The 25,067-nt window shown below is 46.6% G+C and overlaps 1 protein-coding gene across 2 annotated transcripts in view; it reads left to right on the top strand.

Moving 5' to 3' along the window:
* drc3 (dynein regulatory complex subunit 3) overlaps positions 1-25,067 on the top strand; it is a 46,636-nt gene that overhangs the window by 18,316 nt on the left and 3,253 nt on the right. For both annotated transcript variants that reach the window (XM_086000179.1, XM_086000178.1), the window contains 6 exons: positions 3,988-4,107; positions 6,222-6,337; positions 7,445-7,616; positions 11,962-12,093; positions 19,864-19,930; positions 22,615-22,742. In XM_086000179.1, the coding sequence (XP_085856305.1) occupies positions 3,988-4,107; positions 6,222-6,337; positions 7,445-7,616; positions 11,962-12,093; positions 19,864-19,930; positions 22,615-22,742 (735 nt within the window). The remainder of the gene's footprint in view (positions 1-3,987; positions 4,108-6,221; positions 6,338-7,444; positions 7,617-11,961; positions 12,094-19,863; positions 19,931-22,614; positions 22,743-25,067) is intronic.

Raw genomic sequence — 25,067 nt, 5'->3', positions numbered from 1 at the left:
TCGGCATCCTCGTCATGGCACATATGCCCACCCAGCTTTGTGTCATCTGCAAACTTGGAGATATTACATCTAGTTCCCTTGTCCAGATCATTAATATATATTGTGAATAGCTAGGGCCCAAGGACCAATCCCTGCGGTACCTCACTAGTCACTGCCTGCCATTTGGAAAAAGAGCCGTTTATTCCAACTCTTTGCTTTCTGTCTGCCAACCAGTTCTCTATCCAAGTCAATACCTTGCCCCCAATCCCATGTGCCTTAACTTTACACACTAATCTCTTACGCGGGACCTTATCAAAATTCCCCGTTTTCTCTCTACCACCTTTTTTGAACAGTGAGGTAACATTAGCTACCCGCCAATCCATGGGCACTGTTCCAGAGTCTATTGAATTTTGGAAGATGACCAGCCATGCATCTACTATTTCTAGGGCCACTTCCTTAAGTACCCTAGGATGTAGATTATCAGGCCCTGGGGATTTATCGGCCTTCAATCCCGTCAATTTCTCTAACACCATTTCCCTACAAATACTGATTTCTATCAGTTCCTCCCTTTCATTAGACCCTATGTTCCCCGACATCTCTGGGAGGTTATTTGTGTCCTCCTTTGTGAAGACAGAACCAAAGTATGTATTTAATTGGTCTGCCATTTCTTTGTTCCCCATTATAAATTCCCCTGATTCTGACTGCAAGGGACCTACTCTTGACTTCACCAATCTTTTTCTCTTCACATATCTATAGAAGCTTTTACAGTCAGTTTTATGTTCCCTGAAAGCTTACTCTCATACTCTATTTTCCCCCTCTTAATTAATCCCTTTGTCCTCCTTTGTTGAATCCTAAACTGCTCCCAATCCTCAGGTTTACTGCTTTTTCTGGCCAATTTATATGTCCTCTCCTTGGATCTTATGTTATCTCTAATTTCCCTTGTTAGCCACGGTTGAGTCACCTTTTTTGTTTTATTTTTATGCCAAACTGGGATGAACAAATTCTGTAGTTCATCCATGTGATCTTTGAATGTTTGCCATTGCCTATCCACCGTCAACCCTTTGAGTGACATTCCCCAATCAATCCTACCCAACTCGCACCTCATACCATCGTAGTTTCCTTTATTTAAATTCAGGACCCTAGTCTCTGAGTCAACTACTTCACTCTCCATCTTAATGAAGAATTCTATCATATTATGATCGCTCCGACCCAAGGGGCCTCGCACAACAAGATTGCTAATTAATCCTTTCTAATTACATAATACCCAGTCTAAGATGGCCTGATCTCTAGTTGGTTCCTCGACATATTGGTCCAGGAAACCATCCCGTATACACTCCAGGAATTCCTCCTCCACAGTATTGTTACTAATTTGGTTAGCCCAATCTATATGTAGATTAAAGTCACCCATGATAACTGCTGTGCCCTTATTGCATGCTTCTCTAATTTCCCTTTTAATGTTATCCCCGACCTCCGCATTACTGTTTGGAGGTCTACATACCACTCCCACTAACGTTTTCTGCCCCTTGGTATTTCTCAGTTCTACCCATACAGATTCCACATCATCAGAGCTAATATCCTTCCTTACAATTGTGTTGATCCCCTCTTTAACCAGCAATGCTACCCCACCTCCTTTTCCTTTTTGCCTATCTTTCCTGAATATTGAATACCCCTGATGTTGAGTTCCTAGCCTTGGCCACCCTGGAGCCAGGTTTCCATAATCCCAATCATATCATATTCGTTTACCTCTATTTGCGCAGCTAATTCATCCACCTTATTACGAATGCTCCTCACATTAAGACACAAAGCCTTCAGGCTTGTTTTTTTAACGCTCTTAGATCTTTTAGAATTATTATTTACTGTGGCCATGTTTGATTTAAACCCTTGATTTCTCTGTCTGCCACTTTTGTTTTTCTCCTTCCTGTCTTTTGCTTTTATCCTCGTTTCCCTTTCCTCTGTCTCCCCGCTCAGGTTCCCAACCCCCTGCCATTTTAGTTTAAACCCTCCCCCAGAGCACTAGCAAACACTCCCCCTAGGACATTGGTCCCGGCCCTGCCCAGGTGCAAACCGTCCATTTTGTACTGGTCCCACCTCCCCCAGAACTGGTTCCAATGTCCCAGGAATTTGAATCCCTCCCCCTTGCACCATTCCTCTAGCCACGTATTCATCTGAAATATCCTTCTATTTCTACTCTGACTAGCACATGGCACTGGTAGCAAACCTGAGATTACTACCTTTGAGGTCCTATTTTTTAATTTACCTCCTAACTCCCTATTAGCTTTTAGGACCTCATCCCAGTTTTTACCTATATCGTTGGTACCTATATGTACCACGACAACTGGCTGTTCACCCTCCCCTTCCAAAATGTTCTGCAGCCGCTCTGAGACATCCTTGACCCTTGTACCAGGGAGGCAACACACCATCCTGGAGTCTCGTTTGCGGCCGCAGAAACGCCTATCTATTCCCCTTACAATAGAATCCCGTATCACTATAGCTCTCCCACTCTTTTTCCTCCCGTCCTGTGCAGCAGAACCACCCCTGGTGCCAGGAAGTTGGCTGCTGCTGCCTTCCCTTGGTAAGCCATCCCCCCCATCAGTATCCAAAGTGGTATATCTGTTTGAGAGGGGGATGGCCACAGGGGAGTCCTGCACTACCTGCCTGCGCCTACTACTCTGCCTGTTGGTCACCCATTCTCTTTCTGCCTGTGGAACCTTTGCCTGCAGTGTGACCAACTGCTTAAATGTGATATCCGCGACGTCCTCAGCATCGCGAATGGTCCAGTATGCATCCAATCGCAGCTCCAGCACCGCAGTGCGGTCTGCCAATAGCTGCAGCTGGATACACTTCCTGCACACATGGTTGTCAGGGACACAGGAAATGTTCCTGAGTTCCCACATAGCGCAGGAGGAGCATGCCACGGGGCCGAGCTCTCCTGTCATGACTTACCCTTTAATTCATTCAAAATAAATTAAATCAAATCAATCCCACCAATTACACTACAGTTAAATGATATATTTAAGGGCCCTGGTTTACAAACAGTCCCCGCTACACCACAGAGAGCTTAGAAACTATAAACCACAGAGTTAAAGTTTAAAAAGCGAGAAATACTCACCAACCAATCACTTACCTGCTTTCTGGTGACGTCACACTTCGATTACTTTTTACTTCTCTCCCTCTCTCTGAGATTGGAGATTGGTAAGCCTACCTGGTCCTCGCCGCCTCCTGTAGTCACCGCCGCCGCCGCTCTGAGGCCTACCTGGTCCTCGCCACCTCCTGTAGTTACCACCGCTGCTCTGAGGCCTACCTGGTCCTCGCCACCTCCTGTAGTCACCGCCGCCGCCAAGTTTCCCGCAGGTCCGCCGCCGCCGCTCTGAGGCCTACCTGGTCTCTGCCACCTCCTGTAGTCACCGCCGCCGCCAAGTTTCCCGCAGGTCCGCCGCCGCCGCTCTGAGGCCTACCTGGTCTCTGCCACCTCCTGTAGTCACCGCCGCTGCCGAGTTTCCCGCAGGTCCGCCACCACCGCTCTGAGGCCTACCTGGTCTCTGCTGCCTCTTGTAGTCACCGCCGCCGCCGAGTTTCCCGCAGGTCTGCCGCCACCACCCTGAGGCCTACCTGGTCTCTGCTGCCTCTTGTAGCCACCGCCGCCGCCGAGTTTCCCGCAGGTCCGCCGCCGCCGCTCTGAGGCCTACCTGGTCTCTGCTGCCTCTTGCAGTCACCGCTGCCGCCTTGTGGGACCTTGCTGTGCGCAAATTGGCTGCCACATTTCCTACATTACAACAATGACTAATCTTCAAAAGCACTTCATTGGCTATAAAGTGCTTCGGGACGTCTTAAGGTCATGAAAAGCGCTATTTAAATGCAAGTCTTTCATTTTTGAGGTAGCTAGTTTTACAATGACACTGGCAGAGATCTGGGAGCAATTACCTGCCTCACGTGCAGATCAAAGATTGTGGAAGAGAAGAAAATGTGTTTTGCAAAAGTCATGAATTGAAAAATCTCTATTTATTAAAGAAAGAAATGGCTTTAGGAATGCATCACAGTGCTGTTGCGAATTTGGTGCACCGTGAAAATGCGACATTTAAAAAGCACGAAAAGATTAGGTTGGAAGAAGAAGAGCTGGCTTTACATAAGGTAAGCAAACTTCTTGTATCGTAAATTAAGCTGTGCAATTGGCAATCAAATCTTCACTTAAGTATTTTTCTTAAAGGTTCAGTTCCTTGTAACGGTTACTTTATTTTCGATAAATGTTTGCGTCAACTGATCAAGGAGGCACTAAAATTGGCTTGGAAGGGGAAATTAAATCAAGTACACTTTCCACCCCTAAGTCCTCCCTACCGGGGAGAGCTCCTCTACTCTTCTTTCTGCTGGAAACTACACCTGTGTGTGGATGTTGTGTGCAGACAGGACCGGACACCGTTGTGGCGCCTCCCCACAGTTGAATAACCTGTCGATGCCCAGTTTAGGCTCGCACACGAAGAAGGGTAATTTGGGAGGACTGACTGTACTCCAGCATGATTCGGCACCTTCAGGGGAGAAAATTAAAGGCATTTGGGATTAAGTGGAGACATAACCAGTTGGAGCACTGATGCACAGCAACATTCTGCAGGTAGCAGATTCACTTCCTCTCACAGGGAGGTGCAGAGTGGAGAATCTGGAGGCAGAGTTGTCGCCGGGCATCTTCCCCGTGTATTACATTATTGCGTATCCCATGATCACACTGGAAATTCCAAACCTCACCAGATACTTTGCAATATTGATGAGAGACTGGAGTTCTGTCTAATTTTGCATTTTATCATTTATTTTCTTCCAACTAATTTCTGCAAACTCTTCATAAAGATCAAAAAAATGCTGCTGCTGACTATCACCCTGCATATTGGCAGGATCTCTGTGATTATACTAAAAACAGAACAAGCTACAGAGCATTTACAAATTCGCCACTTCCAATGGAAATTCAAGTTCTGTAGCCCGCCATATGTAATTCCCCTCCTAATGGGGTCGGGGTCAGGGGGGAGGCCGGGTCTCTTTGGGGTCCCCAAGATGACATGTCTGGCAATGGAAGTTGAGAACTAAGACCACCCTCTGTGGTAGATTTAAACAATCTGGTACCTGAGCCAGGTGAGTCTGCAGTAACCAGGCAACTGTTAATTGACCAGCCGATGTGGCTCACTAATGGAACCCGGAGGGGCAGACCTATCAACGCTGGCTGGGATTCCTCCCCCACAGTTCAGATAATCCTAAAAGCCAAAGCCTGAGTGGGTAGGGGTCCTGCCTGGACAAGCAGTGGGAAACTTACCAGTGCTCTGTGCAGGTAAACTGTGCAGTGTTAGCGTATTAAACTCCAACACTACCTTTTGAGATCCTTAAGCCTGCACCTTCTGCTGACCGACACCTAAACTCTCTTTACTTGGCAAAGTGGGCAGTGTCCCTACGGGGAGAGAATGTGCACTCGATTATTGGACAAACAGAAGCATCTGTGTGGATTCCTCAGGAGTTTAATTTGGAGATTCTTGAACCGGGTAATGCCTGCCTGCACGTGTCAGCTCAGCTAATGAAAACACCTCACCTGATGGCTGCGCAGATAAATGTACAGCATGGTTTGTTACTGACCAAGAACATTCTTGGTTTGATCCCAGGTCAGGTCCCTTAAGTTGAAGTAACTTCTTTTGTACCATCGCGCCTTGAATAATAACTTCCACTAACCCACCTCTCGTTCTACAATTTCAATATGCACCTTCTCTGTGAAAACTGAAGTGAAGTTCATCATACTGCCTCTTTTGCCTTTCTAAGCTTCCATTTTGTAGCTTTCCTATATTAAGTTAAGAGCTAAGGGAAAAAGATTAAGAGTAAAAATCAAGTGTAGAAATTGGAAATGTTACATAAAGGGATCCAATTATCCAGTTTGGATAAAAAAATAATTTGGATAACTCGTTAAGCCCAATGTTTTATATACTGCATAAATGGTATTAATTCTGCACAAAAACATAAAGTATGGTGGCAGAATTATGCACACAGGGCATGCTGGGAGGTCCAGTGGGTTTGTCTAACCACTCAGTTGGGGTAAGCGCTTTCCGCTGTACTAGAATTGTTCTACAAGCAAGGAACACCCAGACTGCTAATGTAAACACTCACACTGCGATTCTTTAATCACTCCACTAGAAGTTGAAGTTGTGCTCAGAATTGGTCTGTGTCTCCTCTTGCGGTGGAGCGAGTTTTTCTTGGTTTAATAACTCCTTTCTTTACTTAAGGCCGCCTATGTAGAATATCTGAATGGACCCGGTCTGTTTAACAGTATGTTCGCAGAAGATCCTGAAGCACCAAAGCTTTTACTGCTACCTGGAGTGACAGAATTCCTGGAAACATATCCCTTTTGAAGTGTTATTTATGTATTGAGCACGTTAAAGGGGCACTGCTGTTACCTCCAACTTATTATGTTTGCTCCCTCTTCATTTAATATTTACAGCTATGGGTAACGTACTGGAGTTTACAAAGTCACACACAAGAACAGTTTTGTGCAGGTGGTTAGTAAAGCCCAATGCCACCAAAACAATTCCAAGCACTCCCATTGAGCCCAGTCGTCTTCCAGCAGGGCATCATTGCACCTTCCCTAATCAGGAGTGCTGAGAGCAATCGTAACGCCTCTACTGTTGCTCTGGCTCAGGACTGAACTGCGTTCAAACTTGCCTGATTCAAATGACTTGGCTGCTGATTAGATTAACTTGCTGAGCTATTGGGGCAACCTCCACTGGTGACATTTCTAATGTTGGAAAGGAATTAACTGAGCCACTTGCTCTTTTTTAACAGTCCAGCGGCTCTTTAAATTTTAACTTTACAGCCTGTTAGCAGGTTACGACATGGAGTAGCCAAGCCTTTATAGAACAGGAAAGTCCCACGTGTGATAACCGCTCTGTGCTGAGTTAGCTGATCTCGGCAGGGGCAGTCGTACAATCTGTCTCTGTGCCCTGGGTTAGGGAGAAGAGAATCGGCCAGGGTTCCTATTCCTGATCATTACCCAGAGATCCCCGTTAGAGGTGGGTGTGTGTGGATGCCAGATGGAGACAAGATCGGTTTCAGCTAAGGTTGCTCCGTGTGGTGGAATAAGCTGCAAACATTCACTGTCCAGACTCATGCGTAAAGTGTGACCACTTGGATGAGGCATTGGAAGGTGACTGGCAAACAATACCAAAAATAGCTGGTACCCCCCTGTATTACACCTGATGCAAATGCTGAACTGACACTGGTCCAGTTGCAATTATACTGCTCATCGTTTGTTGTGGCAGAGAACCCACTCCGCAGAAACTCAAAGATGTGCAGCATGGTTGCAGTAAAATGTAGCATGGGCACAAAAAAAAATGAACGGCAATTAATTTAATTATTAGCTTCAGTCACATTTCAGAAAAAGAAATGTGGCCTGCGATATGATATCCTTTATAATCCACACATGACAGCATCCTTGACGATTTGGCACATACAAGATTGGGTTCACCGATGTTTGCCAGAAGCTCTTTGACTACGGACTCAAAGGGTTTGATACGCGCGAGAAGGAAGTGGAACATTTTTTGGAATGCTTGCGAGAAGCAAATGAAGATAACCAGCGACGAGGAGTAAAAATCATCAAGGAATTTGAGGACATGAACAAAGAGGTAGGAGGAAAATCACAAAGTAAAACAAACAGACTTTCAACCAGTTTCCATCAAGTATTTAATTTATACAATTAGTTTTCTGAAAGGTCTGCAGGCTCCCTTGATGGATAAAGGCACCAGGTGGCGTGATACTGAACCATACAAACCAGCAAGATCCCAAGTTTGACCCACGCCTATGCTGAGCTTGCAGATCTCAACCAAGGCAGAATTTGGGACACTAAATTGGCCTTAGTACCCGTTCCAACAGGGATCACTGGATAGCAATCGGGACTGAGCCTTGGTTAATTTTTTTCCCCTACTACTGAGCTACTGAGGCCATTTGTAGCAACCGCACTGCTGTCTCAGCTGAGGTCACTTAAGGCAATACAGGCTGATGTAAAAAGACTACTGAGCGCTTGGTTTGAGTATAAAACAAGGCTTTAATCAACTGTTTCAAAACCATGAGTTCTAGTTACATCACTAGTTCCTGGTTACAGAAACATCCTGAGCAAGCTGGGCCCACGCCCGAGTATTCATACTCCTTGGACGGCGCCACCAGCTGGCCACCCAGTGTTACTTCATGAGTCATGATAAGATTCATGACACAGGCTAGAAACCGCACCTGGCAACTTCTTGGTTGCCGTAGGTTCTTAACCCAACTAGGCAGCGCTATTACCCAATAGGCCACAGGGGACGATGTGCTGACATGGTCTTCTGCTGAACCTATTTTTGTTGAACAAGACAGAAGGGAGACATGATGCAGGGCTTTAAAATATTGAATGGCATAGATAAGTTAAAGTAAACCAGCTTTTTGATTTGGTTGCTGAACACAGAATTAGAGGTATCAGCTGTGGCTCAGCTGTAGCACTCTCGCCTCTGAATCAGAAGGTCGTGGGTTCAAGTCCCAGAGACTTGAATACAAAATCTAGGCTGCACTCCAGTGCAGTACTGAGGGAGCGCTGCACTGTCAGATGGAAGTAAAAGATCCCATGGCACTTTTTTGAAGAAGAGCAGGGGCATTCTCCCCAGTGTCTTGTCCAATATTTATCCCTCAACCAACACCTAAAAACAGACTATTTGGTCATTATCACATTGCTGTTTGTGAGACTTTGCTGTGCGCAAATTGACTGCCGCATTTCCTACATTACAACAGTGACTACACCACAAAAGTACTTCATTGGCTGTAAAGCGCTTTGGGACATCCTGAGGATGTGAAAGGTGCTATGTAAATGCAAGTCTTTCTTTAGAGAACACAAGTACAAAATTAACAAGTTCTGAGCAAATTTCTTTTAATAAACTTTTTCCCCACAGGATGCAGTGTAGACTCCCAAGACAAGGGTCAAAAGACACCTTTACAAAGAAGCTGGGTCAATATCTATTGAGAAAGAGCTCTGAGATATGAGCAGCCCTGCTTGATCTTTTCCCAGGGGAATTAAAGGAAGGAACTTATTATTCTTGAGTTAAGGAGATCCACAGGTGGCATGGGTAGGAAGCCCAGTCTGCAGTGATCATACATGGATCTGGATGGAGTAGGCTTGATGGTCCAAATGGCCTTTTCTCACTTTGGGCTTTTTGTTCTGACTTTATGGGTGCGATCTTGCCAGCCCTGGGGAGGCGGGACTGCCGGGAAAATGGCAGAATCTGAGGGAGGGTGTCCATCCTGCCCCCAACCCGCCTCCGTGCCATCTTCCCAGGAGGCGGGTAGCCAACCTGCACTGGGTCCCGTCTCCTGGAGGCGGGAAGGGGATTATCCCCATTTTTCCATCAGAGGCACGGGCATCCCGACGTCGGGAACCCCGCCAGGGTCACCGAGGCGAGCAGTGGGTCTGCGAGGGTCGGATGGGTGCAAAAGTGCGCTGTGAAGGTAAGTGATGGGTGCAAGTGTGGAGAGGTAAGTATGTGAGGTGAGTGAAAAGTGATAGAAAATGGTTACTTACCTTTGTTTCTTCCTGCAGGCTTCAACAGTTGGGGAAGCGGAGAGTCTCGCATCTCACCGGCAGAGATGTCAGATGGCTGCTGCATTCGCTGATGCAACAACCTTCTAATTTCTGCTAACAAAAGAGGTTTGAGGAGTCTTGAATACAAGGACTCATCAAACAACATAGAATGTCAGTGTTTGACAGCTTCACAGAGCTGTCAAACAATGACAATTCATCTGTCAAAAATTTTTGACAGATGAAATGTCATACGCTGACGTTCTCTGTAACTGGCTTCCCCTTAATTGGCATGCTAAGCCCACAGGGCGGGCTTAACAAAGTCAATCAAGGGAAAATAGCGTGGGTTGGCCAGAAGTCGATGGAGGCGGGACTAAAACCTGACAAGCAGCAGTCCCGCCTCCAACCGCGCCCCCGTTGACAAAATCACCCCCTAGTGTTTTGTCTGTTATTGAAACAAACACCAACTTCAATGGGGGTGGAGGAGGGGTCAGGTGTTATCAGTTTAAACTTAAAACCAGAAACCTCAATAATACATTTCCCTACATTACAACAATGACTACACTTCATAAAGTAGTTAATTGGCTGTAAAGCACTTTGGGATCTCCTGAGGCGGTGAAAGATGCTATATAAATGCAAGTCCTTTCCTTTCCTAATACTATACCATGCCCTATGAGATGTTTTCTGTGACATACGATTACTGCATTGCTGTCAATGCAATACAATATTTATAAGATTCTGTAAGACAAGTAACAGTAACTGATCCTGTAAGACAAGCAATAGTCACGTGTGTAATGCACATTTAGCTCCATGACTTTTATAAATATTATATTACATCAGGAGATGAGTGCCCTGCTTTTATACAGGCCCATTTTATTGGTACTCAAGGGAGTGATTTTTTTTTTTATATCAACTTTTCTAATGTCCAAAAGTATGGGATAAATTCTGTATTCAGCACCTTGTACATCAAGCCTCAATTTAGTCTCTTAAAATATGCATAGGCTATTACTGCCTCTCATTGTCCACTTCTTAAAGCCAATAAATATTCCTCTGATGCCAGTTTAAAACAAATACAAAACTAGATCTAGCAAAGCAGAAAGATGTTCATAATAATTCTTTGCTGCCGGTTGATTTATTTTCAGATCCCTCCATGCCCCTCCCTATCTCTGTAATCTCCTCCAGCCCTACAACCCCACAAGATCTCAGCGCTCCGCCAATTCTGGCCTCTTGAGCATCCCTGATTTTAATCGCTCCACCATTGGCGGCCGTGCCTTCAACTGCCTAGGCCCTAAGCTCTGGAATTCTCTCCCTAAACCTCTCCACCTCTCTCTCCTCCTTTAAGACGCTCCTTAAAAACTACCTCTTTGACCAAGCTTTTGGTCACCTGTCCTAGGATCTCCTTATGTGGCTCAGTGTCAAATTCTGTTTGATAATCGCTCCTGTGAAGCGCCTTGGGACGTTTTACTAGGTTAAAGATGCTATATAAACACAAATTGTTGTTGAATTTTAACAGGGGTCCTGATGTGAGCTCCTTTATTCAAAGACAGTGCTTTAATAATATTTACAATGTTTTTGTTTGTCTTTGCTTTGTCTCCTCTTTTTCTTTTGCTTTCTTTTGTAGTTTCTTTTCTCTTTTCTTTCTCTCCCTCTCCCTTAACTATTTTTATTTTCCTTTCACTTCCTTTCGCATTGCTATATCTGTACATTTACTTTTTCTCCTGCTTGCTTTTTATTTCTCTCGCTTTCATCTTTTCCAGTTTTTCTTTGTGTATGGTCTCTTACTTTACTTTTCAAAGCCCTGCCACCTCAATAGTGGTTGGAATTAGTGGCAATCAGCAGTGTGTACTTTTTAATACATAGAAACGCTCTTCTTTCCTGTATCTGCAATTGAATCCAATTTATTTTGCAGATTGGAGATTTATATATCAAACTTGCTCTTAAGTAAAAGAGTACTGAATCATTGAGTATATTCAAGTCTGAGATTGATAGATTTTTGGACTCCTGGGGAATCAAGGGATGTGGGTTGTTATAAATCTCATCATCATGAAGAAACGACTCATGAAATAACACTGGACGGCCAGCTGGTGGCACCGTCCAAGGAGTATAAATACTCGGGCGTGGGCACAGCTTGCCCAGGGACATTTTGTAAGACAGGAACTGGTGAAGTACAACTAGACCTCCATGTTCTGAAACAAATTGATTAAAGCCTTGCTTTATACTCGAACCAAGTGCGTAGTGAGTTTTATTATGTCATGGGTAACGGGTGGGAAAGTGGAGCTGAGGTCGAAAATCAGCCATGATCTTATTGAATGGCGGAGCAGGCTCGAGGGGCCAAATGGCCGACTCCCACTCCTAATTCTTATGCTCTTATGTTCTTAGTAGCCAGTATATTCTGGTCCAAAGGTAACTGCTGACTGCAATTTTCTCCGCAGCATTTTAATGAAATGCAACACATCACCGAGTCCCAAATTCTAGAGAGTAAAATCAAGCATTTTAGGGCAGAGATTGATGTGCTGTGGAGCAAACTGATGAGCCTGGAGATGCAACTGGTTGACCAGCTGGAGGTAAGAAACTGATTTCTCATTGTAGCAAACCATTTCCTGTTATAATTCAAAGAAGATATATTATGGCCAACAGAGGAGTTTGATGCGCCATCAATTACTCAAAAGACTGAAGTTGAGCGAGTAACAATCAGGCTTTTATTAACTAAAGAATGAAGGTCTTGTCTCGAGTGGTCGACCCGTCCAGAATACTAAGGGACTGGGAGGTAGTCACTTATATACCTGGAATAGTGGGAGGAGTCAGCCGAGGCATGTCCAGACCTGTACCTAGTGGAATACACATACAGACACAGACAGGTATGACAGTGGTTTACCACATTCACCCCTTGTTTAAAAATGAGTCCGGCGGGGTGAAGTGTATTTAAAAGTTCGTGTATTGGAGTCTCTCCGGAGGTCTTGTCTGCCGCTGTGATCGACGTGGCGACGGCAGGGGTGGTGGAGCTTCCGGCGTCGCGTCCCGTGTAGGCTGGGGCCCTGGAGTGTAGTCCTCATGGGTGACGGTCCAAGGCGAGCCGGCTGCTGGGGTTGGATATCGGGTCGTGGGGGGGGGTGGTAATGGGTAGTGGGTTACAGCGGTCCCCGAGGGTGCGAGGTCTCGTATGGAGACTGTGTCCTCCCGCCCGTCCGGGTACGCAATGTAAGCGTACTGGGGGTTGGCGTGGAGGAGGTCGACCCTCTCGACCAGGGGGTCCGTTTTATTGGCCCTCACGTGTCTTCTCAGTAGTACCGGCCCTGGGGACGTCAGCCATGGCGGTAACGATGTCCCCGATGTGGACTTCCTTGGGAAGACAAACATTTTCTCGTGAGGGGTGGCATTGGTGGCAGTGCAGAGAAGTGACCGAATCGAGTGGAGCGCATCGGGGAGCACCTCCTGCCAGCGGGAGGTCAGAAGGCCCCTAGACTTTAAGGCTAGTAGGGCAGCCTTCCAAACAGTTGCATTCTCTCTTTCCACCTGTCCGTTCCCCCGGGGGTTGTAACTGGTGGTCCTGCTTGTGGCTATACCCCTAGCGAGCAGGTACTGGCGGAGTTCGTCGCTCATAAACGATGAGCCCCGGTCGCTATGGATATAGCTGGGGAAACCGAACAGGGTGAAGAGGCTGTTCAGACATTTAATGACCGTGGCACTGGTCATGTCCGGGCAGGGGATAGCGAACGGGAACCGGGAGTACTCGTCAATGATGTTGAGGAAGTACACATTGCGGTCGGAGGAGGGGAGAGGCCCTTTAAAATCGACGCTCAGGCGTTCGAAAGGGCGAGTGGCTTTTATCAGGTGGGCTCTGTCTGGTCTATAAAAGTGCGGTTTGCACTCAGCGCAGACTTGGCAGTTCTTGGTCATGGTCCTGACCTCCTCAATGGAGTAAGGCAGGTTGCGGGCCTTGATGAAGTGGAAGAACCTGGTGACCCCCGGGTGGCAGAGGTCATTGTGGAGGGCCCTCAGCCTATCGATCTGCGCGCTGGCGCAGGTGCCACGCGATAGGGCATCTGGGGGTTCATTGAGCTTCCCAGGCCGGTACAAGATCTCGTAATTGTAGGTGGAAAGTTCGATTCTCCACCTCAAGATCTTGTCATTTTTGATTTTGCCCCTCTGCTTGTTGTTGAACATAAAAGCAACTGAACGCTGGTCAGTGAGCAGGGTAAATCGTTTTCCGGCCAGGTAGTGCCTCCAATGACGCACAGCCTCCACGATAGCCTGGGCCTCCTTCTCGACCGCGGAGTGTCTGGTCTCCGGGCCCTGGAGGGTTCGTGAGAAGAATGCCACAGGTCTCCCCGCCTGATTAAGGGTGGCGGCCAGAGCGAAGTCGGACGCATCGCTTTCCACCTGGAAGGGGATGGATTCGTCCACTGCGTGCATGGTGGCTTTGGCAATGTCTTCCTTGATACGGTGGAAGGCTAAGCGGGCCTCTGCCGTCACGGGAAAAGAGGTGGACTTGATCAGCGGACGGGCTTTGTCTGCATAGTAGGGGACCCACTGAGCGTAGTAGGAAAAAAACCCTAGGCACCTCTTCAGAGCTTTTAGGCAGTGGGGCAGTGGGAGTTCCATAAGGGGACGCATCCGGTCCGGGTCGGGACCGATGACCCCGTGTTCTACAACACAGCCAAGGATGGCGAGGCGGTCTGTGCGGAATATGCACTTCTCCTTGTTATATGTCAGGTTCAGGAGTTGGGCGGTGCGGAGGAATTTCTCGAGGTTTGCGTCATGGTCCTGCAAGTCATGGCCGCAGATGGTCACATTATCTAGGTAAGGGAAAGTGGCCTGCAGCTCGTTTTGATCGACCATCCGGTCCATCTCCCTTTGGAAGACGGAGACCCCGTTGGTAACGCCGAAGGGAACCCTAAGGAAGTGATAGAGGCGGCCGTTTGCCTCAAAAGCAGTATACTGGCGGTCTTCAGGGCTGATGGGGAGCTGGTGGTACGCTGATTTCAGGTCAATGGTCGAAAAGACGCGGTACTGCGCGATCTGGTTGACCATGTCAGCTATGCGGGGGAGTGGGTAGGCGTCCAGCAGGGTGTAGCGGTTTATTGTTTGGCTGTAGTCGATGACCAGGCGTTGTTTCTCGCCGGTCTTAACGACCACAACCTGGGCTCGCCAGGGGCTGGAGCTGCCCTCAATAATCCCCTCCTTCAGGAGCCGTTCCACTTCGGTTTTGATGAAAACCCTGTCCCCGGCACTGTATCGCCTGCTCTTTGTGGCGATGGGCTTACAGTCGGGGGTGAGGTTAGCAAACAGTGGGGGGGGTGGGACTCTGAGTGTGGAGAGGTTGCATCTAGTGCGCGGCGGGCAATTTGGAGGCTGCTGGCTGCGGACTGTGAGTGGGGGGAGGGGGCCACCGTACGCCATCGTAACGCTTTTGAGGTGGCACTGGAAATCCAACCCCAGTAGAACGGCAGCGCAGAGGTCGGGCAGGACCAGGAGTTTAAAATTATTGAACACAGTCCCGTCTACTACTAGTGTCACCACGCAGTAGCCGCCAATGTCCGCTGACTGGGACTCGGAGGCCATAGAAATCCGCTGGTGCGCAGGCAGGACTGGGAGAGAGCAACGCCGCACCGTGTCGGGGTGGATGAAGCTCTCTGTGCTCCCGGAGTCAAAAAGGCAGTTTATTGCATGGCCGTTTACCTTAACGTCCATTTTGGACCGAGCTAGCTGGTGCGGTCTCGTTTGGTCCAGCGTCACAGAGGCCAGCGTAGGGGTCGGTGTGTCGCTGCGAGTATCAGATGGGGGGGGGTTGGCGGTCTGCTGCGTCCCGGCTGGTGTCCAAGATGGCGGCGCCCATGATTCCCATGTGGCTGGAGTCGTCCAAGATGGCTGCTGCTGCGGTGGTTCGCACATGGCTGGGGAGGCCCAAGATGGCGGCTCGCACGGCCCACACGCGGCGCTGCTGGCGTTCGGGGTGGCTTTGGCCTTGCAGACGCTGGCGTAGTGTCCCTTTTTCCCGCAGCCCGAGCAGGTTGCATTCTTCGCCGGGCAGCGCGCTCTGGGGTGTTTGGCCTGGCCACAGAAGTAGCATTTCTGGCCTTGGGATACTGCTGTCTGGCTTTGGGACACTGCTGCGGTAGTTGGGCCGTTGTTGGGCTGTGGCTGGGGTGGCACGGTGCTATGGGGCTGTCCTACCGTGTCCCAGGTTGTCGTTCCCCGCGGCGTCCACGGTGCAGAGGAGTAGGCATCCATGCCCCGGAAGGCTGCGTCCAGCGTTAGTGCGATGTCGGAGGCTTTGTCGAGGGTGAGGTCACTCTGCTCCAGCAGTCGCTGTCTGGTGTAGTTGGACCTGTGGCCCGCTACGAAGGCATCCCGGATCAGTTCCTCCGTGTACTTAGTGGGCGTTACCGCCTTACACCCACAGGCCCGGCCAAGCACGGACAGTGCTTGGAGGTATTCCTCAGTCGATTCCCCAGGTTGTTGCTTGCGACTCCCCAGAAGGTGCCTAGCGTATACTTCGTTCACAGGGCGCGTGTACTGGGTCTTGAGGAGCTGGAGGGCGGCTGTGTACGAGGTCGCATCCCGGATGACTGAGTACACTCGGTGGTTCACCTTGGAGAACAGGACAGACAGTTTGTCCGCATCCGTTTCGACCGCAGTGGAGGCAGTCAGGAATGTCTCGAAGCACGTGAGCCAGTGAGCAAACTTGGTGGAAGCGTCCGCTTCCCGACTGTCCAGGTCCAGGCATGCTGGTGTGAGGATCTTCTCCATTATAAAAAATTTAGTTAATAAAATTGATGCGCCATCAATTACTCAAAAGACTGAAGTTGAGCGAGTAACAATCAGGCTTTTATTAACTAAAGAATGAAGGTCTTGTCTCGAGTGGTCGACCCGTCCAGAATACTAAGGGACTGGGAGGTAGTCACTTATATACCTGGAATAGTGGGAGGAGTCAGCCGAGGCATGTCCAGACCTGTACCTAGTGGAATACACATACAGACACAGACAGGTATGACAGTGGTTTACCACAGAGTTTAAAATAAGAACAGAAAATGCTGGAAATACTCAGCAGGTCAGGCAGCACCTGTGGAGAGAGAAACAGAGCTGATGTTTCAGATCGATGACCTTTCATCAGAACTAGAAGAATTAGAGATTTAACAGTTTATAAGCAAGTACAGAGTCAGGGAGAAGGGGGTGGGGGGAGGAACGAACCAATGGGGAAGGTCATTGATAGGGCGGTGGACAGGAGTGATTAAATGACAAAAGTTTAAACCTCCACTGCTAATTGCTTACTGAGGTACTGTTCCACAGGTCTACAGGTGCTAGCTGGCCTCTAGCACCTCAGTCATAAGGACTTTCTCCATGCGTGAACTAAGACACATTGAGCATTGACGAGCTGTTCAACCATGAGGTGGTCACAGCCAACTCTGATCCTGCCCTTGCCCGACATGTACATGTGCACTTCCCAGCAGGAACGTCAGGATGACAATGGAGAATTGGATTCCTGGATGTTTTTTCCCCCCTCTTCAGTCCAGGAACACTCAGGTCAATTGTAGTGACCCCACTGGTGTCCCAGCTGAAATCAGCGAACTCAGGACAGACCAGGGATCAGATTTGATTCCTTACTGCAGTTATGAGTGAGATGGTTAAACGTGAAGAAAATACAGTGTCTGGTCACTACTTCGCTGCTTCACACATTGCTGGAAGCAATAATTCTTCACACTCTGAATTTCCACTCTTAGCTGAGCCATCTTATAACTGAAAAGTTCGAGACTCGGCCCACACCACCTTCTGCCTGGTTTTAGTTAGGAGAAGTGATTTGTTGTCATTCAAGTATGTTCAGAAAATGCCATTTTCACTGCTTCCAAGACTTGTTATGCAAAGTTGTGGTACTCGGGCAATTTGTGTCCACACAGCAAGTGCAGAAAAATCGCAGGATCTCAGGCACTTGCCCCAGTTATCGAGCACCAGTTCCTTGGCTTTCAACCTTTATTTAGCATTTTGTTTTTTGCAGTATGTTTGCTGGTTTTCTTGCTTGTTGGCTCAAAGGTTGGTTCGCATGCCTCATTTTTGAGACGACATCTGCAGCACCCTGCCCTCAGCAACCTGGCCAAGATTGTCATAGAATCGTAGAATGGTTACAGCATGGAAGAAGGCCATTCGGCCCATTGAGCCTGTGCCGGCTCTCTGCAAGAGCACTTCAGCTAGTCCCACTCCCCCGCCCTTTCCCCATAGCCCTGCAAATTTCTTTCCTTCAGATACTTATGCAACTCCCTTTTGAAAGCCGTGATTGAGTCTGCCGACACCACCCTTTCAGGCAGCGCATTCCAGATCCTAACCACTCGCTGCGTAAAAAAGTTTTTTCTTACGTCTCCTTTGGTTCTTTTGCCAATCACCTTAAATCTGTGTCCTCTGGTTCTCGACCCTTCTGCCAATGGGAACAGTTTCTCTATCTACTCTGTCCAGATCCCTCATGAATTTGAACACCTCTATCAAATCTCCTCTCAACCTTCTCTGCTCCAAGGAGAACAACCCCAGCTTCTCCAGTCTATCAAAGTAACTGAAGTCCCTCATTCCTGGAATCATTCTCGTAAATCCTTTCTGCACCCTCTCTAAGGCCTTCACTTCCTTCCTAAAGTGTGGTGCCCAGAATTGGACACAGTACTCCAGTTGGGGCCGAACCAGTGTTTTATACAGGTTCATCATAATTTCCACACTTTTGTACTCTATACCTCTATTTATGAAGCCCAGGATCCCGTAAGCCTTTTTAACTGCTTTCTCAACTTGCCCTGCCACCTTCAGGTCTCTCTGTTTGTGCATCCCCTTCAGGATTGTACCATTTAGTTTATATGTCCTCTCCTCATTCTTTCTACCAAATAAATGTATCACTTCACACTTTTCTGCATTAAACTTCATCTGCCACGTGTCCGCCCATTTCACCAGCCTGTCTATGTCTTCCTGAAGTCTATCACGCTCCTCCTCACTGTTCACTATACTTCCAAGTTGTGAGCTCAACATGTGGAGGGAACAAGCGTGAATCTGGATCCAACTCCTGTGTGAGGCATTGTGGCAGCCGCCTTTTATGCCCGAGAAGTCTCTTTTTATCAAAGATTTAATTTACTAGCTTATTGGTGTAAAATCTAATCCTACATAGCCCGCAGGTTATAAACGAGTTAGGAAAACAAATCACTTATCTTTCCCTAATGTACAGTACTTTGGTTCAGCAAATGACATGCCCTCGTATCATTCACTGAATCAGATAATAAATAATTCCTGCTATAAAATCAGCAACCTGCAATTACAAATACATTCTGGAACATCACGATCTCTCCCCATAGAAACTCAGTATAAAAGTTACCCTTTGTCTTGTGTATCCCCCCAAATATCTAATTATATTAAAACCAACCAATGGTGTGGTACTGAGGAGCTCTGTTCTGAGTGAGCTGATCATGGCAGGGCAGAGGTAAGGTGATCTCAGTGTCCTTGAACTAGGGAGGGCAACAATGAGCCAGGGTCCCTGTTCCTGAATGACCTCCAACTGGAAAGTGCAAGTGTGCAGATTTCAGACGTGGACAGGATTGAAACCCAGGATATGGGGGTGGGGGGCGGAATTGCCAACCTGCATTGTCTGGAATTCCCCTGAACAATGTCCGCTGGGTGAGGTAGCAGAGGGTTGCTGGTGCTTGTGAAGTACCCCAGCATAAGTCACCACTATCAAGGTGGGGGCAGAAACTGGAGGGAGATAAAACCAAGGTACTCGACGTATAGTATTCTGTATTTATTTTATGTTGAACCTTCTCATTAACTGTCGCCCAATAAAAAATGAACAGAACCTGGCCACTCTATTTGCTTGAGTAGGAGTTGGCGGCATGACATTGCAGGGAATTTCCAGCAGCTCTGTGCTTGTGGCTCACACTGCAGTGTTTTGCTGTTGGGTGCTTGTTTTTTTTTTTCTTCATGCCTCTTGAAATTTCCCATAAACGAGTGGAAAAATATATGTTTTATTGAGAAACGCAAGTGAATGGCTAAAGCCCCAATGCAGGACTAAATCAAGGTTGAAGAGTAAGAGAGAAGACCTGCTCATCAGAGGGTAGTGACTAGGTAAGACCAAGCTTGGGATTTAAAGCTATGATTGTAGGAGGAAGGGGGAATGGGCTAAAGGAGGTGAAGGAGTTCCACTGTTTTGAAGCCCTTGGGCAGAATGAGAGAGAGTAGAAGACTGAGTCTTGATTTCAATACAGTGAGGTCAGTGTATTAGGGAGATTCTTGAGAGGGGAGCAAAATGCTTGTCAGTTTGCAATATTTGTGTTTCAGCTGCTGGTTTTAATGCCTTGTTTTTTTGTTTGGTTTTGCAGGAAACAACCAGGGAGTTTGAACGAAATATTTCAGAAATGGTTTCAACTTACATTGAAAATGTACAAGCTCTATATCCTTTGACGTAAACACTTCATTGTCAGCAAAAGTTAACTTCAGTACATAAGAAAGCGTGGAATGAGAAAAGGTCATTGATCCCATTAAGACAGGTACAAGCTACCCTGTCATGGACTCTACCCATTCCATTTAGACACCTGAGGGAATGTTCTGCATAAATGCTCCTTGATCCTCAAAAGATATTCCAGCAAAACTGTGGCATAGTCATCTCAGCATATCCTTATAACCTTTAATCCTGATCCTAATCAGATATTTATTTTTTTGAAATAACAACAGAAAATGCTGGAAAAACTCAGCAGGTCAGGCAACATCCGTGGAGAGAAATTTAAGTTGACGTTTCGGGTTGAACCCTTCTTCAAAACTGGAAAAAGAATTTTTTTGAATGTTAATTGACATAGTATCAGCGACTATTGCCAAGTGTCCACTAGTCTGAGACAAAAAAAATCTACTAAGAACACAAGAAATAGGAGGAGTAGGCCTTCGAGCCTGCTCCGCCATTCAGTAAGATCTTCTGCCTCAACTATCCCCTATATCCCGATTCCCTTCGTATCCAAAGATCTATCGATCTCTGTCTTGAATATACTCAGCGACTGAGCATTCACAGCTCTCTCGAGTACAGAATTCCAAAGATTCAAAACCCTCTGAGTGAAGAAATTTCTCCTCATCTCAGTCCTAAATGGCCGATCCCTTATTCTGAGACTGTGACCCCTAGTTCTAGACTCCCCAGCCAGGGGAAACATCCTCCCATCATCTACCCTGTCAAGCCCCTTAAGAATTTTATATGTTTCAATGAATCCCCTCTCATTCTTCTAAACTCTCGGGAATATAGGCCTAGTCTACTCAATCTCTCCTCATAGGACAATCCCCCCATCCCAGGAATCTGTCCAGTGAACCTTCGTTGCACTCCCTCTAAGGCAAGTATATCCTTCCTTAGTTAAGGAAACTAAAACTGTACACAGTCCTCCAGGTGTGTCTAATCTCTAGTCTTCCTTGAGGCCTACTGATTTTGAAGCTATATTCTCTGATTCTGCGCTCACAGTCCAAGTTAAATAATCTGCTTATGTGGACATTATCCACACCGCTCAGAATTTTAGACTTGCATCAAATCTTCCTTCCAATTTTCTGCCCTTCAATGAAAAACTCGCTTGTACTATAATATATACAATATCAAACTACATTTAATATGATTCTTCAGACAATTAACTTACATTTTAATTTAGCCACATATTGGGTGAAATGTGGAGCATTTTCTGTGGAACATCACATTCTCTTCCCATAGAAATGCAATGCAGCAGCTACCTTTTGTGTATCCTCCAAAATGGCTATGTTAAAATCCACACAGTGCAAGAGAATTCAAATCTGACACCAAATATGGTTGCAACGTAAACCTTTCATTTGTTCAACCAAGTCTTTGGCACTTGCAATGTCTCTAAGCAGCAGTTGTACAGAGAAATAAATGCAACTAACCCGTTTTTCCCCAGGTAGAGATGTAACCTTCATCGAATCTTTCGATCCTGTCTCTATAAATTGTGAAGAAAAGCTCAAGGTCTTTATAGACCTCTAGTCACGCACACTGTCCGAGGTGATTCATTGTGGCCTGACAAGAGTTTGTTGTAAACAAGACCCCCAGAACTGAGGTAGTTCCTACAAAACACGAGTTTGGTATCATCTTGGCCCATTGACCCGCATCCTATCGCTATCTTGGGCCCATCTCATTTCACAATTTATTGACAAAGTTTAGTCAAACCGACACGAATCTTGCACTTTCAGCAGAAGCTAAACAGCAGTCAGCTAAATTGTACCCTGACACATTAAGATCTAAAGCATCCTGGGAATGAACAACTTTAACCATTTCATTATTTCTAGCTACAGTACAAATCCACAAGCCAGTTATAAGTAAAAAGAGAGCAGAAACCTTAATCATATGAAATAAAACCCAAAAATGCTGGAAATACTCAACAGGTCAGGCAGCATCTGTAGAGAGAGAGAGAAACAGAGTTAACATTTCAGGTCGATGACCCTTCGTCAGAACTCTGACGAAGGGTCATCGACCTGAAACGTTAACTCTGTTTCTCTCCCTACAGATGCTGCCTGACCTGGTGAGTATTTCCAGCATTTTCTGTTTTTATTTCAGATTCCCAGCATCCGCAGTATTTTGCTTTTGCCTTAATCATATGAGTTTAAACCAAATCCTAATCGTACGTATATATATATATGTATATACATGACTAGGGTATCTTACAACCAGAGCTCCCCCCAATATTCAGTAGGAAGGTGGGCCATATAGTCTAGTACTAAACCACACAGACCAAGAAGATCCTAGGTTCAAACCTCAGGTGTGGAAGTATCTGGTCTCAGCAGGGGCAACAGTTAAGACACTACAATTGGCCGTGTAGGCTATGGAAGGGAAAGATCAGTCAGGGTTCCTACGTCTGATCGCTGTCCGTTGATTCCTGCTGGAAAGTGTGGATGTCAGGTTAGAACAGGATCAGGCAGGATCTGTACCCTCCATGATCAGCAGCACGCTGACACACTGCCGTTCGTGAAAAGTAGCCACCTAGGTGAGGTCTAACCCAAAACAGTACCCAGCAAAAGTCAGTGCCTTCAGAAGAAGTCTTCAATACATTTCTGAATGAAATGAGAATCCACTTCTGTCCTTGGAACCTTAACATAACCTACAATAGCTCAATGTCGCGACATGGAGAACCGTTACAACGAGAACATGTTGGAAATCGCCATGAGCAGTTATGACAAGATGGGAAAGAATGAGGGGGAAGAGGAAATGCCAGATGAACTCCGAGCAGTAAGATTAGGGCTTTTCCTGCACAATGACGTTCCATGTTTATATTTGAAAAAGCAAAAATGTTATTTTCTATAGCCTTGAGCGATGAGCATTCTTCAGAAAATGCAACGTTCGATATTTCTGAAAGATATTTTTTCTCTCCCATTCCCTTGGCCTCCTACAGGAGCATGGGTGGGTGGCATGAACACAGGCTCTGCCAATGCTCCTCTGAAACTGATTCCTTGGAGATGTGTGAGAGCATCATTTTACAACCAACACCACTTGCCCAACTCCATCTCGTTTCCCCTTTCCCTCCCTGGCATCAGGTGTGATGGGAGAGTTCAAAACTAGGGGCCATAAATATAAGATAGTCATGAATCAATCCAATAAGGAATTCAGGAGAAACTTCTTTACCCAAAGAGTGGGGAAAATGTGGAATGCACTATCACAAGCAGTAGTTGAGGCAAATAGCTTAGATGCATTTACGGTGAAGCTAGCTAAAGACATGAGAGAGAAAGGAACAGAAGGATATGCTGATGGGGTTAGATGAAGAGGGGTGGGAGGAGCATAAACACCGGCATGGACCTTTTGGGCCGAATGGCCTGTTTCTGTGCTGTAGACGCTATGCAAGTCTGTGACACTTCCACTCCACACACCCGCCTCTCCAGCAGCTCCAATCTGATGTGATGCCACAGATCAATGAGATAACAATTCAGCCTTGTTTCAGCCACCATTACAAGTACACACTCCACCCCAACCCTTATTCTACCCAGCCTCCTTTCCTGCCAACAAGGTCCATCCTGCTCTGCGTGCTCCCTCCCACTAAGGCTCACCCCAGTATTGCAGCTCCGGCCACGCCCCCACCACCGATCCCAAGCCCAACCGTTAGCTCGCTGACCCGCCCAATCCCAAATGCAGCAGCCAGCTTCCACATGACTTCAAGTACAGCCAGTCTGCCTGGTCCCACTCAAAGGTCGGTAGAGGTTAAACATTGGATGACCATTTAAATGCTGTTGAATGTTTTTCATTTTGTATTAGACGCACACTTTTTGTCCTTTGAGGTACTTGCATTGTAATTTTAAAGTTTATATAATTTACAACATTAATCTGTTGGGTGATTATGTAGCAATTTACAATATTGGAATAATTCAACTATTCAATGGAAGTCTTGCATATAGCACACTTCCTTTAAATGTCATAATTCCTACAATACTTTCCCTCTTGCTTTTTTTTACTAACAACCCTATTATTATTTATTGTTATAAAACAGCAACCCTTCATGAGCAACATCACGGGAGATCTGCTAATAAGATTTTATTTATGGAATTTTTTGAGGATGTAACTGGTAAAATAGATAAGGGAGAACCAGTGGATGTGGTGTATTTGGACTTTCAGAAGGCTTTCAATAAGGTCCCACATAAGAGATTAGCGTGCAAAATTAAGGCACATGGGATTGGGGGCAAGGTATTGACTTGGATAGAGAACTGGTTGGCAGACAGAAAGCAAAGAGTTGGAATAAACAGGTCGTTTTCCGAGTGGCAGGCAGTGACTAGTGGGGTACCGCAAGGATCAGTCCTAGGACCCCAGCTGTTCACAATATATATTAATGATCTGGACGAGGGAATTGGATGTAATATCTCCAAATTTGCAGACGACACAAAGCTGGGTGGGAGGGTAAGCTGTGAGGAGGATGTCGTGAAACTCCAGTACGATTTGGACAGGTTGGGTGATTGGGCAGAAACATGGCAAATGCACTATAATGTGGATAAATGTGAGGTTATCCACTTTGGTGGCAAAAACAGGAAGGCAGATTATTATTTGAATGACAATAGATTGGGAGAAGGGGAAGTGCAACGAGACCTGGGTGTTATTGTGCACCAGTCGCTGAAGGTAAGCATGCAGGTGCAGCAGGCGGTTAAGAAGGCAAATGGTATGTTGGCCTTCGTAACAAGAGGGTTCGAGTACAGGAACAAGGATGTCTTGCTACAGTTGTACAGGGCCTTGGTGAGACCGCACCTTGAGTATTGTGTGCAGTTTTGGTCACCTTACCTGAGGAAGGACGTTCTTGCCATGGAGGGAGTGCAGCGAAGATTCACCAGGCTGATACCTGGGATGGCAGGAATGACGTATGAGGAGAGATTGTGTCGATTGGGCTTATACTCACTGGAGTTTAGAAGATTGAGAGGGGATCTCATCGAAACCTATAAAATTCTGTCAGGTCTGGACAGACTAGATGCAGAAAGGATGTTTCTGATGGCCGGGGAGTCCAGAACCAGGGGTCATAGTCTAAGGATAAGGGGTAAGCCATTTAGGACTGAAATGAGGAGGAACTTCTTCACCCAGAGA

This window comes from Somniosus microcephalus, chromosome 11, assembly GCF_052327205.1.
Source record: "Somniosus microcephalus isolate GS21.2 chromosome 11, FLI_Smic_1.0, whole genome shotgun sequence".
Classification (NCBI taxonomy): domain Eukaryota; kingdom Metazoa; phylum Chordata; class Chondrichthyes; order Squaliformes; family Somniosidae; genus Somniosus; species Somniosus microcephalus.
Note: the sequence above shows the minus strand (reverse complement) of the source record. Positions and strands in the feature narration are given on the sequence as shown.